At 48.2% G+C, this 16,873-nt stretch overlaps 1 protein-coding gene across 7 annotated transcripts in view; it reads right to left on the bottom strand.

The window, feature by feature from the left end:
• Positions 1–16,873, bottom strand: part of St3gal3 (ST3 beta-galactoside alpha-2,3-sialyltransferase 3) — a 168,072-nt gene that overhangs the window by 11,433 nt on the left and 139,766 nt on the right. For 6 of the 7 annotated variants that reach the window (XM_010634624.3, XM_010634628.3, XM_010634601.3 and 3 more), the window contains 3 exons: positions 14,104–14,167; positions 13,276–13,371; positions 12,820–13,006 (listed from right to left, as the gene is read on the bottom strand). In XM_010634624.3, the coding sequence (XP_010632926.1) occupies positions 12,820–13,006; positions 13,276–13,371; positions 14,104–14,167 (347 nt within the window). Of the gene's footprint in view, positions 1–10,876; positions 11,095–12,819; positions 13,007–13,275; positions 13,372–14,103; positions 14,168–16,873 lie in introns of all 7 variants that reach the window. The other variant, XM_033767310.1, reaches the window with a different exon arrangement.

Raw genomic sequence — 16,873 nt, 5'->3', positions numbered from 1 at the left:
CTTCTTTTTTTTTTTTTTTTTTTTGGTACCAGGGATTGAACTCAAGTCCTTGTGTTTGCAAGGCAGCTGAAGCAGAACCACTGAGCTAAATCCCCGGCTCTTGTTTTTTGAGTCAGGGTCTCTCTGTGTAGTTCCAGCTTGTCTTGAACTCACTACATAGCCCAGGCTGGACTTGAACTTGAGGTGATCCTCCTGCCTCAGCCTCCCAAATGCTTGGATTATAGGCATACAGCACTGTGCCTGGCTACAGTGTTATGTATAAAAGTGAAAAAACAGAAAAAAACAAGTTTACAAGAGAGGTTTGGTTAAATAATACATGACCCAGTAGCTGGGGATGTAGCTCAATGGCACCACACCTGCCTAACAAGTGCAAGGTCTTGAGTTCAATCCCTGGTACAGAAAAAGAAACAACAACAACATGACCCATCTGTATAACAGAACGTCACAGACATCAAAATTATTTTTTGAGAATTTTGTCACATAGATATAACCACAATTTATGTAACTACTTCTGTTGTTGGACACTGACAATGTCTTGTTTCCCCAAATCTGTCTTCTTCCTCTTTTCCCCACTCATCTTCCAAACCAGAAACCTGGCATCAGCTTCAGCTTTTCCTCTCCTTTCTCACCCATCTTATCTTACTGATCATCTGGACCTTTTGCTTCTGAATCCTCAGAAACCTATAGATTCATGCTTGCTCCCAAAAGCACTGCTACCATCTCAGGTCCAGACCTCATCATCTTTCCTTCTAGACTATCAAGGCTGGTCGGTCTATGACTATCCAACACCCCAAAGCTCAGCAGAATGACTGGAGCATAAATCACTACTGAATCCATCTGCATATTTAATACTCAGAGTCAGTGCCTAGAATGGGCTGCCTCTGCCTCCCAAACTAACTTCCACTCTGCCAGGATGGTCTTACAAAAAACAAATCAGGGGCCGGGGATTTAGCTCAGTGGTTCCGCCGCCTGCCTTGCAAGCGCAAGGACCTGAGTTCGATCCCCGCTACCAAAAAACAAACAAACAAAAAACAAAACAAACAAACAAAAAAACCAAATCAGAACACACCATCGTTATCCACAGTAAGTTCTTCCTATCCCATCAGGTTCAGTCTCAGCCCCTCTGAAGTTGCTACTAGCTAATTCTCACCACCATGCTCCTGTTGCTTTCTGGTCTCTAGTACTCCATCCCTGCCCTCATGTGATCTGTCCTACCCAGCACCTGCCTCTCACTCATGTCCTTCCTGACCCTCGTCACCCAAGGCAGAACTGACAAGTATCCTTCAAGAAGCAATAAAACACAGAATTAAGATCCTTGGTCTTGCCAGACATGGTAATATATACCTATAACCCCAGCACTCAGAAGGCTGAGGAAGTAGGATCACTGTGAGTTCAAGGCCAGCCTGAACTGCATGGCGAGACCTTGTCTTAAAGAACAAACAAACAAACAAACAAAAACCCTGTTTTTGGGACCCACCTTTAGCTCTGGTCACTTAACTATGTGGAGATCCTGAGCCAGGAATACATAGGCTTCTTATGGATAATCCAGGGATGCTGTTAGTATTTACCTTGTGGGTTGTTGTGAGAATTAAATGAAGTTATTCAGGTTGAGTGTACATCGGCAGTGTGCTGTGTATCTGTACCCTACAGGAAAGGGCCCCTGTTGGATTCACTCCTGTAATCCAGGGCCCGGCCCAGTGTGGGCGGTGAGGAGGCAATCCTAAGTAGCAACAGCAGACGTGACAGCCACAGCATAAACAGTCCCTGCTGAGCCTTCTCTGTAGCTGCCCTTTCAGTGGACTGTCTTGGCTCCAGCCACTCCCTCCTCCTGTCTCACCTCTGCAGCAACATTTCAGGGGTAGACACTTTCTGTCCTCCATGGGTCAGGTCAACAGTGGGCCTGCAGGGCAGACATCTTAGTCTCAGCCCATCAGACTAAGTGAGCAGATGCCAAGTCCATGTTGCTCTTATGACCTTTTTTCCTGTGTCTCTGGGAGGGGTGTGTATATGTGTGTGCACGCGCACGCGTGAGACAGGACAGCAAAATCTAGAACGAATGGGAAGGTGGAGAAACAGCCAAGCCCTTCACCAGAACTGGGAGCAGCCCGTCTGGGTAGACCAGCTGCGTACTCGTAGCACTGGCTGAGGGTAGTGTCAACCCTTGGGAGAAAGAAGCCCTGTGCTAGGGCTCAAGACCTTTAGAGTACAGGGTACTGTTGCTAGCACTTCAGTGCTCCTCTTCTTCTCTATTGGTTGCCGTCCTGAGGTAGAGCTTCCTTGGGAATTTCAGGGAAGGAGAAGTACTCAGATACAGGTGTGATTTGAGTATTTGTTTCTCCATCCATTAAAGTATGGGGTACTGACAAAACCTCCGCCTGTCTCCTAAAAACAAATACAAAAGCCCCATAGCTCCTCTTCTCAGAAAAGACTACACAGGCAGACACATAAGCTTTCGCACCACTGTGCAGGCTTTGCAATGTGGAAAGCCGAGGTTCATATTCTGATTCTACATCTCTGTGACCCGAGGCGTATCACATCATCTCTTTAAGCCTCAAGTTCCTCTTGCATAAAACAAGGATGACAAGACCCACTTCCCAGAGAGCCGAGAGGATTAAATGAGATGCTATGTGGTTTACAGCATCTGGCAGTGTCTGGTATACAACGAAAGCTTAATAAATCTCAATATCATGACAGAGTGTTGCAGAAGCCAAGAGGGTGTGGTTGGCAATGTCAACCACCAAAAAAAAGACCAGCACACATCCACACCTGCGCTCATCCACACCTTCACAGGTCCATACCTGCACATATCCAGGCACTCCAATGGGGGAGCCAGATTTTCCCTCTGGCACCTGCAGATGGGTATGGGCACTGGAAGCCTGCCTGCTGCTAGATGACACTGCCAGGCTTGTGGGGTCCAAATCTAGCCTAAGGTGCATCACATCTCAATTCTCTGATCTACAGGACACAACTCAGAGGCCTATTAGGTCAGCATTGTGGCTGGCGCCCTGGGGTCACATCTCTCCTCGAGGCCCCCAAGGGCGGATTCTTTGCTGAATCCCTCCTTCTCCAGGAATGTCCCTGCCTCAATCAAGTCTGGACCAGGCTCCTCCGTGTGGAGCTGCCAGTCTCCTGCTGATGCAACCTGCTCTGCTCTGTCAGAATTGCCAAGAGCAGGGGAAAGGATGTGGGAAGAAAGCACCTTCCCTTTAGGCTCCTGTGATGCCGCTATTTCCGCCCCACTTCCAGATTTGTGCCTGAGAGGTCTGGGGTAGAGCTCAGCCCTGGCTGGCTTTCCACAGCCAAGAGTAAGGCAGATGTGTCCACTCCTGATGCTCCCATGGCTACTTCCCTAGGACAAGCTGCCAACTCTCATGGGGTCGCTTTACGCCACCATCTTGCCTTTTTTCAGTTCACTAGCTTCCCTGAATGTGTCCGATCGTGACATTCTCTCGTATAAAAGCATCAGTGGTTCTCCACTGACCTGGGAGACAGCTAAGAGTGTAGGTCTGGGCCTGAACCTTAACACCTCAGCAACTCTGTGCTCTGAGGCAGGTTCTTCAAGCTTTCAAGTCACATTATGGAATATCCTCCCCTATGGAATTAAGGGTATGAATACAAGTTCTGACTTTATTGTGTTCATGAGTCATGGCAGTTAAAGGTCATGTATATAAAATGTTTAGCTTAAAGTCAGCTCTTGTTAACTTCTGTTATTATTAGTCCTCAGAATAAGGTGTAAGCTTCCTGATGTGACTTTGGCCTCCAAGACCCTTGGCCCTGTGTTTGTAGTCTCATTTCTAGCCATTGCCCCCATATCCATGCAGCCCACCTTTAACATTTATGGGGTCCAACTTACAAATGGATGTCCACACACTGCACTATGAAAACTGAGACTCAAGGTATTTAAAAGTAATAAACCAAATTTATCAATCTGTTAAACAAAATATAGTCTACCCTTTCTTGAAAAGGGTTTTGGAGGCCATGATTTACAATTCTAACTGTGGAGATCTGTGCTGGACCATGGTAGTTCAGGGAGAGCTGGCCACGGGCTACTTATATTTGCTCCTTTCCTACACCCTAAGAACTGTGCATGTACACCTCTCACACTGCACATCTAAGATCTGTTCATGGCCTCTGCAAACAGCCCTCCTGAGTTTCAGGATAGGCACACAGTTATAGTCTACCTTCGAAAGGATGGAGGTGGACTTGGCATTGTTAGGCAAGAAATCTGGAGATTTCCAGAACTTGGTAATGATCCTGCAAGAGTGGATGGACTTGGTATGGTCATTCCGCTTGAGGTACTGCATATGCCTCTTTCTTCATGGCAAAAGGTATGGCTGGAGGAGGGCCAGGGTAGGGTCCTACTGCCCAGGTCTAAGGACGCCACAACCCAGTTATACTGAATTTCTTTCTCTTTAGGCACTGGGCTTTCACACTGAGCTACATTCCAAGCATCCTCCTTCACACTGAGCCACATACTTTCCAAGTATCCTCCACCCCTTTATAAACAATTTTTGAGACAGAGTCTTGTTAAGTCACTAAGTTGCCCAGGCTGAGCTTGATCTTGTGATCCTCCTACTTCAGCCTGGAGTGCTGGAGTGCCACACCACACCCAGCTCTGAAATTATTTTTAACTGAATAAATGCACCATTTACTTCACTAGTGCTGTTTTTCTCTGTACCGAAAACACTTCAAGAAGAGGCTGAAACCTGCAGCCAGTTAGTATTTGAGACTTACATAAGTATCCTAGAGGCAAGAGTTGGGGTGACTGCACTCCCCTGACCAAGGTGGCATCTGTTCCCTGTGCCAGGGCCTACTGCTCTCCCAGATACAGTTGTTCCTAGCCCCGTGGCTAGATGTTCAGCCCAGCATTCAGGCATTACTAGGCTCAGTCTCACTTCTCAGAAGGTGCCTGGTACTGCAGATGAGTATGAAGTATCAGGTGTTGGTGCCACTGTGTCACTTAGTCCTTGTAGAAGTGTCCAGGTGACCATGGGAGAGGACTCTCCCTTTAAGTTCCTAACACTGAATCTGACCCTCACCACACGGAAAGAAGGGCGGGGGGTGGAGGCAATGACAGTTGGCAAAGGTGCTCGCACCCTCCCCAAGGTGCTGTATACTCCATCCAGTAGTGGAATTACAATCTACCCAGCAGCAGCCCGGTCATATTTGGGTTTGGTTACTATAAATAACATGCTAATAAAAATCTTTGCATACAGGTTCTTCCTTCCTCTGGGTGCCAAGTACTGTTTCCTTTCCAAAACCTTTGCATTCCTGGATACTCTGACTTGTAGCCTTTGAGAATGGCTGTCACTGTATTCTCACCAGTCTTCTGTGTTTTAATTTAAGCACATCCTTTGACAATGCGATAGCTGACAAGTGGCACCCTGTTGCCTGTACATGAATGTCTCCGACTGCTGGGCAGGCCACACTTGTCTGTTTACTTGTTTTATTTTATTTTTTTATCCTCTGTAGTCTGAGCAACTCTTTCCCCTTAGTTTCTGGGTTTCCAATGGTTTTCTCATTCACCTTCATGAAAATACTGACCTCCTTGTTTTTTTTTGAAAGACAAGGCCTTCCTATGTAGTAAAAGCTAGCCTCGAACTCGCAATCCTCATGTCTCAGCCTCCGAAGGCATGAGTCACTGTGCTCTCATATTTTCTAAATATACTTTTCAAAGTTGTGTGGCAGTCTTTTTGTTTGTTTAAATTTGCATATGGTAGCAAGATTTGATTTCCATTTCTTCAAAATTTATTTTGGCTATATTCTTTATAATTTACTTTTTATAGCCCACTTGGAATTTATTTAGATGAGTGTTATGAAGAGAGGGTCAAAAAACCTTTTTTAAAGCTATATTTGGAAAAAGCAAAGAACAGAAAGAGGAGTTGGCTTGGGAGAGACCACGTGATGCTGACAGACAACTCAAAGAAGCAGGGCGCCAGCGACTGTTTAATTTTCATTTCCTTATCAAGGAGAATGATCTTGGAGCTGCAGAAAGAAGATCAAACACGGTGAAGAGGAAAGAGATTCCCAGGAGAAGAAAGAAGAAAGCAAGAGGACGCAAGGGTCTGAATCTGAAAGAATCATTTCTCAGGCAAGGAAAGCAAGAGGCAACAGACTTGAGAGGAAAGAGCTCTGACTGAAAGCCAAAGTTTGAGGTCAGAACCCCAGTTCTTCAGAAGTTACTGCCTCATCTAGCCTTAGTTTCCACATTTATTTATTCCTTTAGGTATGCCAATTATGCTCAAACCCTGCTGGGCTTACAGACACAAACAAGGCTGTTTTTCTCCTGCAGAGGCCTAGAAAAGGAACATCTAACACAGTCCTGGAAGGGGCAGTGAACGGAACATGGAGGTGAGAATAGTAGACACCTTTTTGTATCCCTAGAGTCGTACACATTCTGGGTGTGTGAGAAAGAGTTGCAAGGGCTGGCTTGTGAGTGCTATGCTATGCTATGGAGTTTTTAATTTCATCCTGCACACCAGTGGTTCTCACACTTGAGTCTGTCTGAGGCACCAAGAGAGCTTGTTAACAGATGGTTGCACCCACTCCCAGAACATCTCATTCAGAAATTCTAAGGGGGCCCCTCTTCAAATAACAAATGTCCAGGTGGTGCTAATGCTGTCGGCAGGAGAAGGAACACTGGGAACTGGCGCAGTTAGGCAATGGGCAACCATTAAACAAGAGAGTGAACCAAACTAATGGATGATTCAGTATGGTTCTTCTGACTACAATAGGGAACATGGACCAGGGAAGGAAAATAAAAAGCTGCTGAAATAGCCTAAGCAAGATATTTGTGGAAGGAGTAGTCACAGATCTGGAGACTGAATAATTGAATATGGAGGCCAACGGAAATGAGGAATCAAGGATGCTTTCCCAGGTTTTTGGCCACTGGCTTCTTCCAAGGAACTAGCATTGTGCCCAGTAAATACTTGCTGAATAACTGAGTTGTTCCTTCACAGAAAATGCAGAGGTTAAGTCCACTGGATTTAGAATCAAAAGGTTACTACCAGAAGAATGGATTTGGAAGTCAGGCTGGAGGACCTGAGAAACAGAAGGGGCAAACATGAGGCTGCTGAGACAGGAGGTGACTCTTCCCAGAAACCTGAAAGGGAAAGGAAGGAGATGGGATGAACATGAGCTAGAGAGAGGGCTTTTATTTCCAAGGTGAGACTTGAACAAATGCACAGACATTAAGAGGAGGCTCAGTGAAAAAAGACAGCTCCTGAGGAGGTTAGGGGAGAGGGCCTGTAACATCAGGAAAAAACTGATACTGAACAGGAGAAGCTCAAGAAAAACTGCAGGAGGAGAGGAGTGGGTGCAGGGCAACGTGTAGATTGGAGGCTAAGATGTTGAGAGGTCTTGATTACTGATGACCTTTATTTTCCTCGTGCAGCTAGGTGTGTCATTTCTGCTTGGGACAGGACTAGAGATAAAGCAGAACTGAAGACGTTGATGGTAGAGTTCTAAGAAGATCACTGACAGGACACAGGAACAGGAAGTAGCCCCAAGATGTTAATAGAGTAATATCATGGGTTACAGCCTCAGCTGTAATTTTTCTCTCCATGTGAGATTCAGTCCACTGGGTGGATGTGGAGAAAGGCATGCAAAGAAGGAGTGCCAAATAAGTAGGAAGGTGTTGGAGGCATGGGACTTTGCATGACTTTGGTGACTGATTTGGATATGAATGAACTAAGAAGTAAATGAGAAGTGTCACAGTACAGTAGTTAAAGTGAGATACCTTAAGTTCAAAATGTGGCTTTGCCACTTCCTGGTACTCCGAGTAGCTGCCTCACAGGTTGCTGAATTAATGCATGCAAGTCAGTCATGCAGCTCAGGGCCTGGCACGTGGAGACAGCTCTTAGCATTCTCCTAGGCCATGGCAGGTAGTAGCCGATTAACTGAGGATTCTAGGCGGGAAGGTATGGGGTCAGATTGAGTTCTCAGAAAGTCCTGTTTGAATTTAACTTCAGCTCTACCACTTACCTAGATGGGTGACCTTAAGCAAGCAACTTCTGCCTTCTCTGTTTATTCCCTGAGCTCTACAATGGGAACAACAGTACCCATCTAATAGACTCATTATAACAATGAATGAAGGACTTCAGGGAATGCTGGGAAAATGAAGAGCTTAATAAATGACATCTACGATGATGATAATGATAGTAGAAAAAGAAGGAAAGAAAAAAAACCAAGAAAGAGGAATAGAAGGAGAAGACAGGCAGGAAAAGAAGAGAAGGACGATGACAATTTTTACGAAGCAGAAGAACCAAGAGGTCACAGACAGGCAGTGGTGGAGAGAAGCGGAGGATGGTGACGACACGAGGCCCACTCCTGTGGGTGGAGGAGCAATAGTCAGACACGGTATAGGAAGGGAGCATGAAGTCCACCCAGCACTCACAGGGCACGAGAAGCATGAGAAAGACAGCTACAGCCACTGGAGATAGTCAAAGGGAATGCTATCCCAGGAGGGCTCAGCTCGGAGGTGCACTGAGGAGTCCAGGGTGGGGCCCAAGAATGCTTTTTCTGCATTTGGGGCCATACTGTAGGCTCTGTCCCAAATCTCCCTGGAGGTGAGAGGCGGGGCTCCTTCTGGGCAGAGTCTTCTCAGGCCCAGACAGAAAAGAGGTTCAGGTGAAGATGGACATCTAATCCCCAGTTTGGGCCTGGTCCAGTGAGGCCTCACACTAAGCTCTGGTGGCCCTGTTTACTCTGTAGACTTCCCAGACTGCTAGACCAGCTCTGTTACTGCCATCCAGTCCCCTTTCCCTTTAGGCTTGGACTCTGCCCATTCTGAGGTCCCTGCCTAGGTCAGGCCCCATAGCCTGACAGACAAATGCTTCATTCTTCAGTGCGACAGGGCTCTTCTAACTGTAACAATACCACCAATAGTAGAAAATAACAAGTAACATTAACGACTGCCCTAGATTGGGACCTTACTAGGTTCTCTGTGCTGGGTGCTTCTCTGTTTCATCTTATTTATTTATTTAGGCGGGTACCGGGGATCAAACTCAGACCTTGCGCTTGTGATGCAGGTGGTGGACCCACTGAGCTAAATCCCTGGCCCTCATCTTATTTAATTTTAAAACAACCCTAAAAGATGGATAGTACCACTACTGTTGTGTGAGACTAAATCTAAGGGGGCAAATAATTTGCCAAAGGTAACCTTAGCTAATAAGCATCAGAGTCTAAATGTAAATCCAAGTCTGTGTAACTTCATGGCCTATGCCATTTCCCTCTCTTAAAACATATTGTTGCTCCTGAAATCACAGATCTAGTCCCCCAACATGAACGCAAGGCTCTATCTGGCTCTGCGATCCTGCCCTTCTTTTTCTCTCCCCAGAGACTGACTTACTGCTGAAGGTCAAGCCTCTGCCAAAATTATCCAGGGCCCTCAAGTTCTTCCTTCCCGTGGCAGGGCCGGGACCGTACCTACACTGACCCAGCCTGGGACTGGATGGGAAGCTCTGCCCCTCACCTTCCCATCACTTCAGGTCCCAGGGTCCCTTCCTTTGGACAGGGAATGGGGCATCTCCAGCATTCGTCCAGCGCCAGGAGGAGGACACACAGTCCACAGCATTTGAGACATGTGACAGCTTTCTCTCTCACACTGCTGGAGCTGCGCCCCGCTCGCCTCACAGAGTATATTCAGTGTCCTGAATGGAGTGTGGTCTCTCTGGGCCTCTTCACATGCTATTCCCTTTGCTTATAACACCTTCACCTGAGTCACTCCTAACAGACAGCTCAGTAGTGCCTCCTCCAGGAGGCCTCCTGTCCCCTCCCAGGCTTCCCCCAAGGCTACGTTAGTGTCTCCCCATCATGACACCTGCTACATTGCACTGTCACTGTAGTTTCAGGACTCTTTCTTCCACCAAACTGTAAGCAATTCTGGGTCAAGAAGTGTTGATTCATCCCTGGATTCCCATGGAATTACATGGGGGATGGTGGCAGTTATGCCTCTGAAGAGAGTTTCACAGAAGCTGGAGGCTGCCACCTCTCCCTATGGCTGTACCCTCTCTTCTAGCCTCAGCTTCCACAGGTACTCACCTGTCCACTGGTGTTCTTCTGAGATTCCCTGAGCACACATGCCAGGAGCTCCTGCACCTGCTTGCTAGTTTGGTAAAGACTCTTGGGATGGGAAGATAAAGGGCCTTTTGACAACTTGTTTGGAGTTATCTGTGCTACTGTCCAGGGAATCAAGGAACCAAAGGGCCATAAATGGTGAAGATAAGAGTAGAGTCAACCCTGTCACAGGATGTTTTCTTTTCCTTTTTCACACCTTGCCCTTACCATACCGCAGCAGGACTCCAGGTACCAGCACAGCACACACTGAGTGACTACTCACATAGCTAGCAGCAGGCAGCACCTGTGATTGAGGCTTAGCACTTGTTCCATTCTTGCCTAGCCAGGCCTTGGCTCCAAAACTGAGCTGCCTCCTGCCAGAATTTTGCAGGTGAGGCTCCAGACAGGTGCAGAGCTCACCAGCAGCCTGAGGCAGCATGGCTAGAAACACCACTGCAGTAGCAAGGCAGGCCTGTGGCTGGGCCCTGTGGCGAGGCACCAAACAGAAGCAGCGTGGCTCACATTCACCTGGGTCTCAGTGGCCAGAGAAGTGAAGCAGAGCACGGAGCAGTCCTGGGAGTGCCTTGAGCTTGGGGTGGAGAAGGATACTAAAGTAAGGGTCTCTGAGGCAGCAAGGGGCCCAATCAAAGTCCACTCTGGGTAAGAGGAAAGGTCAGGCCGTGGGCATCCCTGGCGTTGCTCTGGCAGCTCACTCCGAAGGCACCAGGGAAAGCCCACAGAACTACACAGGACTCTTCTCCATCTCTTTCTTTCCCCTTCCCACTCACCCCTAGCACCCTGGGAGAGAGTTATCACTCACACAAGGCTGGTCTTAGATCCCTGAGCATGGCAGGACGGGACTGAGCAGCGTCTGACTGTGTACTTCTGCTGTAGAACCTTGACCTGCCTGGGCTGGGAGCTTCTCAGTCTTCCTGCTCTCTGTGTCCTCCAACTCGAGCTGGCTTTCTCCTCCCTTTTGTTCTTTCCTTTCTCCCTTCGATGAACTGCAGGAACCCTGCCTTGACTGACCTTGGTGCTCTTGGAAGAAAAATATATCAATAGTCAGCAGGTTGGTCTGGTCCCTATGGCCTGCCATCCTTATCTGGACTGCCTGGCTTTTCCCAGTCCACCTAGCAGGAAGTAGGACCTGGTGTCTGAGCAAATTCCAGATTAATTCCAGATCATCTATGGTGACTGGGTGCTGAGGGTAAAAACCAATGGGCTCAGGGGCCTGCCCTGAGGTAAGCTTGGGGTCCACAGGAAGAGCAAAGAAGTGCCAAGCGAGAGTGGGCATATGTGCAGGCGGCCAGAGTGAGAAAGCAGCCCCCAGGGTCCCTGGGATTCACAACGGAGGACTTAATCTCCCTCCATTTCTCCCTTCAAAATGCTTACCTATGACTCCAATTCTACTGCCCTCAAGGCAAAGAGAAGGACTCGGGGGATACTGGTGACTCAGGTGCTAGGGTTCTGAGAGCAGGGGCTGTTCCCATTCTCTGACTGGCTATGTGGGCACTGGGCCTTTGAAGCTGAGCCTGTCTAAAGCCAAATGATCACCCTGCTGACTCGTTCAGCCTGTTCTGAGATGGGCCCGCTTTCCCTACTGTTCCACCTACCTGAATTTCTGGACCTGACTTCTGTCTTCTCTCTTCCTTGCTACCTACTTGACACTGCCTGAACTTGGCCTTGCTTGGGAAGGGGCTGTGGAGTTAAACCAAATCACACTGAGATCTCCACTGACAGGTTAAGCTGTCCCCACCCCCAACTCTCCTCTAAACCTCCAGAAAGAACAACTAGCTTCTTACTGTAGGCAGAGGGCCATCTGTCATCAATCTTTAGTAAGAGGCTTGGGTATTGGAAGATGAATGGCCTGAGCTGTACAGCTGGCCACTGGTGCCTGGTGACAGCTGGAGGGGAAGGGGATGGATGCATACAAGTTGGCAGGTGTCCCTTCTGGTGCAAAGCTGGGGAATAGAGGTCTCAGGAGAAGATTTAGTGGGTGGTCTACTAACAAGCAGTCTGCTATTACTCCACCACATAAGCTCCCTAAAAAAATGAGCCCAGGCACTTGTCTGCCTAGAACAGTGACTGCAGACTCTGATCATATCCAAAGAATAGAACCAGACTCTGGCAGTTTGGGGACGCAACTACAGGTCAGTGCTAAGGTTACAAAGACAGAGGTCCAGACTTCCAAGCTTGGAAGCTGGCACCCTCAAAGTTGAGGGGCCTACTGTCCCTGCAGAATGGCCTGAGGACACAAATATGGCCTTGCTCCTCTGACTGGGAAAGAGGGAAGGACCCATAAGACCAGAGTCACAGAGATCTCAGAGGGGTGCAGTGAGGGACAAGGGGGAGGCACAGGGCCAGGGCAGTGAAGCATGAAGACTGGGAGTAATCCTGGGGGTGGCCTTAGAGATACAAGCTTTCCTTCCCTGGGGAAGTAGGGCCAGGGAAGGCTCAGGACTGTTGGGTTCTGGCTAGAAGAGGTTGAGAAAAGGTGTGCACCTGAGTATTAAGAGGCAGGGAGCACAATTAGGTATTTCAGCTCCAGGGACCCCTGGCCTCTACCCGTTGGCTGCATTTGCTATCTTTCACCTTTGAGTCATTACTGCTTCTTTCGAAGGCTCCTACTTGTTCTTTGCTCCTACTCCTACTTTTGAAGGCTCCTGCTCTGGGGAGAGGCTACCTTGGAAGCTGGGGAGGCCAAGGCAAAGCCCAGGGCAAGAGGAAAGGAGCTGGTGGAGAGGAGGGGAGAGGGGAGCTCACCACTCTCTCCTTGTAGACGATGTACTTCAACCACTTGAAGTCCTGCCACTTGAAGCCAGCGAGGACAAAGAGAGAATCGCGCTCGTACTGCTCAGGCCTCTGCATGGCGCCCTCTGGGTAGGTGATGCGCAGTGTTGTTTTGCTGCCCACGTCTTTCTCAAAGCCCTTCACTGGCGCTGAGTTCAGTCTATAGAGAGCAGGCCCAGTCAGAGTCTGCGTTGGGCCTGTGTTTGGGGAGGCACTGTGACTGTAGAATACCTCGCGGCAGGGAATGTGCATCCAGGTCACCTGTGTAACCTAATTGCATACTTCAAAGCCCACCAACCCACCATGCTTGAGGCTGCCACCGACCTCCAGCCCAAGTGGCCAGACAGACAGATAGTTTTCAATGAGCTAGAGGTTTAGGATTTGGAACAGGACACTCAGGTGCCCCAGGTGCTGCTTTGGGGAGCTCACCTGACCACAATGTCATAATCGTCAATTCGTGACCCCAGAGACTTGTTGGCAAGGACACCTCCATTGCCCACGATGATGCAGCGGCGGCAGCGGAGGCTGAGGGGAGAGAGAGGGAGGCCTGTGAAGAGCTAGTACCAGGTCTCCTTCCCTTTGTCCCTTTGGTCTTTGACCCCAGGACCAGGCTGGATAGAGGAAGCCCAAAAGGCTTCTGGCAGCATTTCTGAGAGGCCAGAACTAGATGGCAGGAAGCTGAGCCCTGGGACCCTCCAACATCCCTGATCCCTAACACTTTCCAAGGGAATGGGGCACAGAAAATTTGGGAACCAACCTGGGAGGTGACGAGGGGGCTCTGGTAAGATGGCATTCGAGGGTAAAGATTCCTGGAGGGTTAGTGGGATTTAGGCAGCCTCAGAGGACACAGAAGTGGGCTGAGCTTCAGAGGCGCTACCAGGTAAGCAGGAGAAGAGCCTGGATGCTCCAGGATTCAGGGCTTGGCCTCCAGACCACCAGGGAGTAGTTCTATCCATTTCTGACCCTGGGGCTTCCTAACTCCAGGGTCTACTGGCTTCAGAGATATCCTGCCCGCTGAACGTAAAGCCTCGCTCTTCAGCTGCCCTAACCATCTAGACCTTGCTATCTTGCTCGTTGCTGGGCTGATCTTGACCCTCAAGCCTCTGACGTCTGAGGACTGAGATGTCTTGCCATGTGCTGCCAGCCCACAGAGGTGCAAGGCCACTTACCTGCTTCGCTCAGACAGGCTGGAGGGGCAAGGCCAGCTGGGCCTCAGCACCTCTGCACATGCTAGCAGCTGGGAGACAAGAGGCTCACCTGTCCAAGGCAGGGGTCAGATGGTACTCTTTGGTGACTGACAAGATGGCTTTGATCAGATTGTCTGTGGACAGAGGAGGGAAATGACTGTTAGAGGGTCACTTAAGTCCCCATAAAATGTTTGCCTCTTACTCTATCTGAGGGACAAGTTCCTGGGGCCAGAGTGAAAGTGAAAATGGAAGTGGGAAGAAGAAGCTCTGGGCACAAGGTAAGGCCAGGCTATTATCTTATCCGCTCACCACTTTACCACGAGCATCACTTGGGTGAGTTTGTTTGATGTACTGTCCCAAGTGTTGCTTGGGCAGGTGTCATTTCAACCAGTCACCTCTTGTTTGCACGAGATACATTTATACTTGTTTTTATATTCCCTGTATATTATCTTATAAAAATTAATGAAACAATGCAATTTTTGGTCATCCTGTATTTAATTAATTAGACTGGTAAGTGGTTTATGCTCTCCCTTGAGAAAGGAGATGAAGACGGAATCAGGCAGGCAACTCTGCCAGGAGCCAGTCCCTGACACAAGCACTCGTGTCCTTCCCAGGGCTTCTTCATCTTCCTTGGAGATTTGTGGTTTTCTGAGGCTCTGCAGTTGAGCCCCAGGATGTGTATCACTAGGCTAACATGGAGTCTCCCCTGGAAATGAGAGTCCCTACTCAGAGACAGAGACCACATGTGTTTACTTCTGTGTCCCAGCCAGCGGACATCCAGAAACGAATGCAGAGAGAGGGGTGCAGAGCTCACCCAGGCGGACCCCTTGCCTCAGCTCCTTACTGCCTTCCCCTTGCTTCCTCCCTTTTCCACGGCCAATCTCTAATCCTGCCCTTTGCCAGGCTGCCCCTCCCTCTTTCCTCCTCGGCCCCCTGAAGCCTGGCATCTGCCCACCTGCACTCCACTCAGGCAGCTCTCAGCAAGACCCTGGGGATCTCTGCACTCTCGAACTCTGTCCACTATTGAGACTTCTCCTCGGCCTTTCCCTGGCTTTGGCAATGGTGACTGCATCAAACTCTGGTATAATGAGAGCATGAAGATATAACAAAGAATGTAGAGTGAAGGTATTGGTTTTGGAGTTAAATCCTGGCTCTAGGAGTTAAGAGCTCGGTGACCTCATATAAATGACTTACTTTCTTTGAGCTTTAGTTTCATTATCTCTAAAATAAAGACAGTAATTCCTACTTCTCAGAGTCATTAGGAAGATTTAAGATAATGCACATAAAGACGTAAAGGCCAATTGGTGCCCCAGAGTGGGGAGCACTTACTAATGTCAAATAAGAATGTAGTGTGCTTGACTAGGACCCTGCAACACTACTCATAGGAACGCAGCACTGTAAAACTCACCCACTTGTTCAAAGAGTGTTCACTGCAGAGCTGTTTGCTAATGCTGGAGGTGAGCAAAGTGTCCGCCAAGGGAAAATACATTAGACGTGGCACACAAAATACTATACAGCCACATGCCCATGAAATACTATCCAGCACCCCCAAATCAATGACTTGGAGCTATGTGTACCAATAAACATAAGCACAAAAAATTTCTCTGAAGAATATATATACAGTGATACCATGCATAAAGTTGAAAACACGCAAAAATCAACATATTTGAATCTATATACATATATGAACGAAGTATACAGATGTCAACATCAAAACCAGAATAACGGTCTCCGGTGGGAAGGAAGAGCATAGAAGGGAAGAGCTACACAGTTGTTTTATTATAGCTCATACTTTATTTCTTGGGCTGGGTAGAGGGTATATTATTCCTTACACTTTTCATCTGTCTGAAATTTTTCATGTATAGAAAGGAGTCCTCTACACACACACACACACACACACACACACACACACACACACACACTCCCTCACTCACTATTTATTCCTGTATTTATTTACAGGGCTGGGGATCATACCCAGGGCCTCTCACATGCTAGGCAAGTGCTCTACCAGAGAGCCACATCCTTAGCCCCATGCATTTTATAAAAAGAGTGGGTGGAGACAATGTCAGGTCCAGGCCTGAAAAAGCATTCTTTAGAATTCACTAAGGCACTGAGTAGCTGCCCTGGAATGGTGGGGAAGGAGATGTTCTTCAGGAGGACCTGTTAAGAAAGAACAGGCAGCAGGCACAGCCAGTCTTTCCAGAAGCTGAATGAGATTGGGGTGAGGAACAAACCCTGAAGGGATGTGCTATACTAGGTACCCTCAGATATACCTTATAGTAAGCTTCAGGGAAGGGCCGCAGATCCCTACCCCCAACTGTACCTCTGAAGAAGAGCATATTGCTACTAATTGGCCAAGGTCAAGGATGTGAATGGGGTGGGGACGCTTAGAAGAAAGGGCATGCACAAGTAACGTACCGCTTGCTGGCCCGTGCGTGCTGCCCTGGCCTTCCTTGGCCTTTATGGCTGCATAATCAATTTTCAACTGGACTTAAGAGAAAAGGATAAACTGCTTGGCTACATGCACCAAGGAAAGGGTCTACAAACAGATCAACCCAACTCATTAGATGTGTCTTTGGAAGCTGGGGGTCCAAGTTCCAGTTCAAGTGATATTTTTGCTGGCCACTATCTTCTTTTGCTGGCTGAGTAATAGGCTTCAGTATTCTTTAGCCTCCTGGCCAATGATATCACCTCATTAACAGTTATTTTACTCTGACCACAATCATATAGGAGTACTATTTTTTCTGTTTAGCAGATGAAAAAACTAAGGCAGACAGGTTAAGTAGCATAGGTCACAGCTAGTAAAGAGGTAGTATGTGGGTCTGATTCCCCTATGTCTG

This window comes from Fukomys damarensis, unplaced genomic scaffold (genome assembly GCF_012274545.1).
Source record: "Fukomys damarensis isolate Sample0158 unplaced genomic scaffold, DMR_v1.0_HiC HiC_scaffold_23, whole genome shotgun sequence".
NCBI lineage: Eukaryota > Metazoa > Chordata > Mammalia > Rodentia > Bathyergidae > Fukomys > Fukomys damarensis.
The sequence above is the reverse complement of the archived record's forward strand: the minus strand, read 5'-3'. Positions and strand labels throughout refer to the sequence as shown.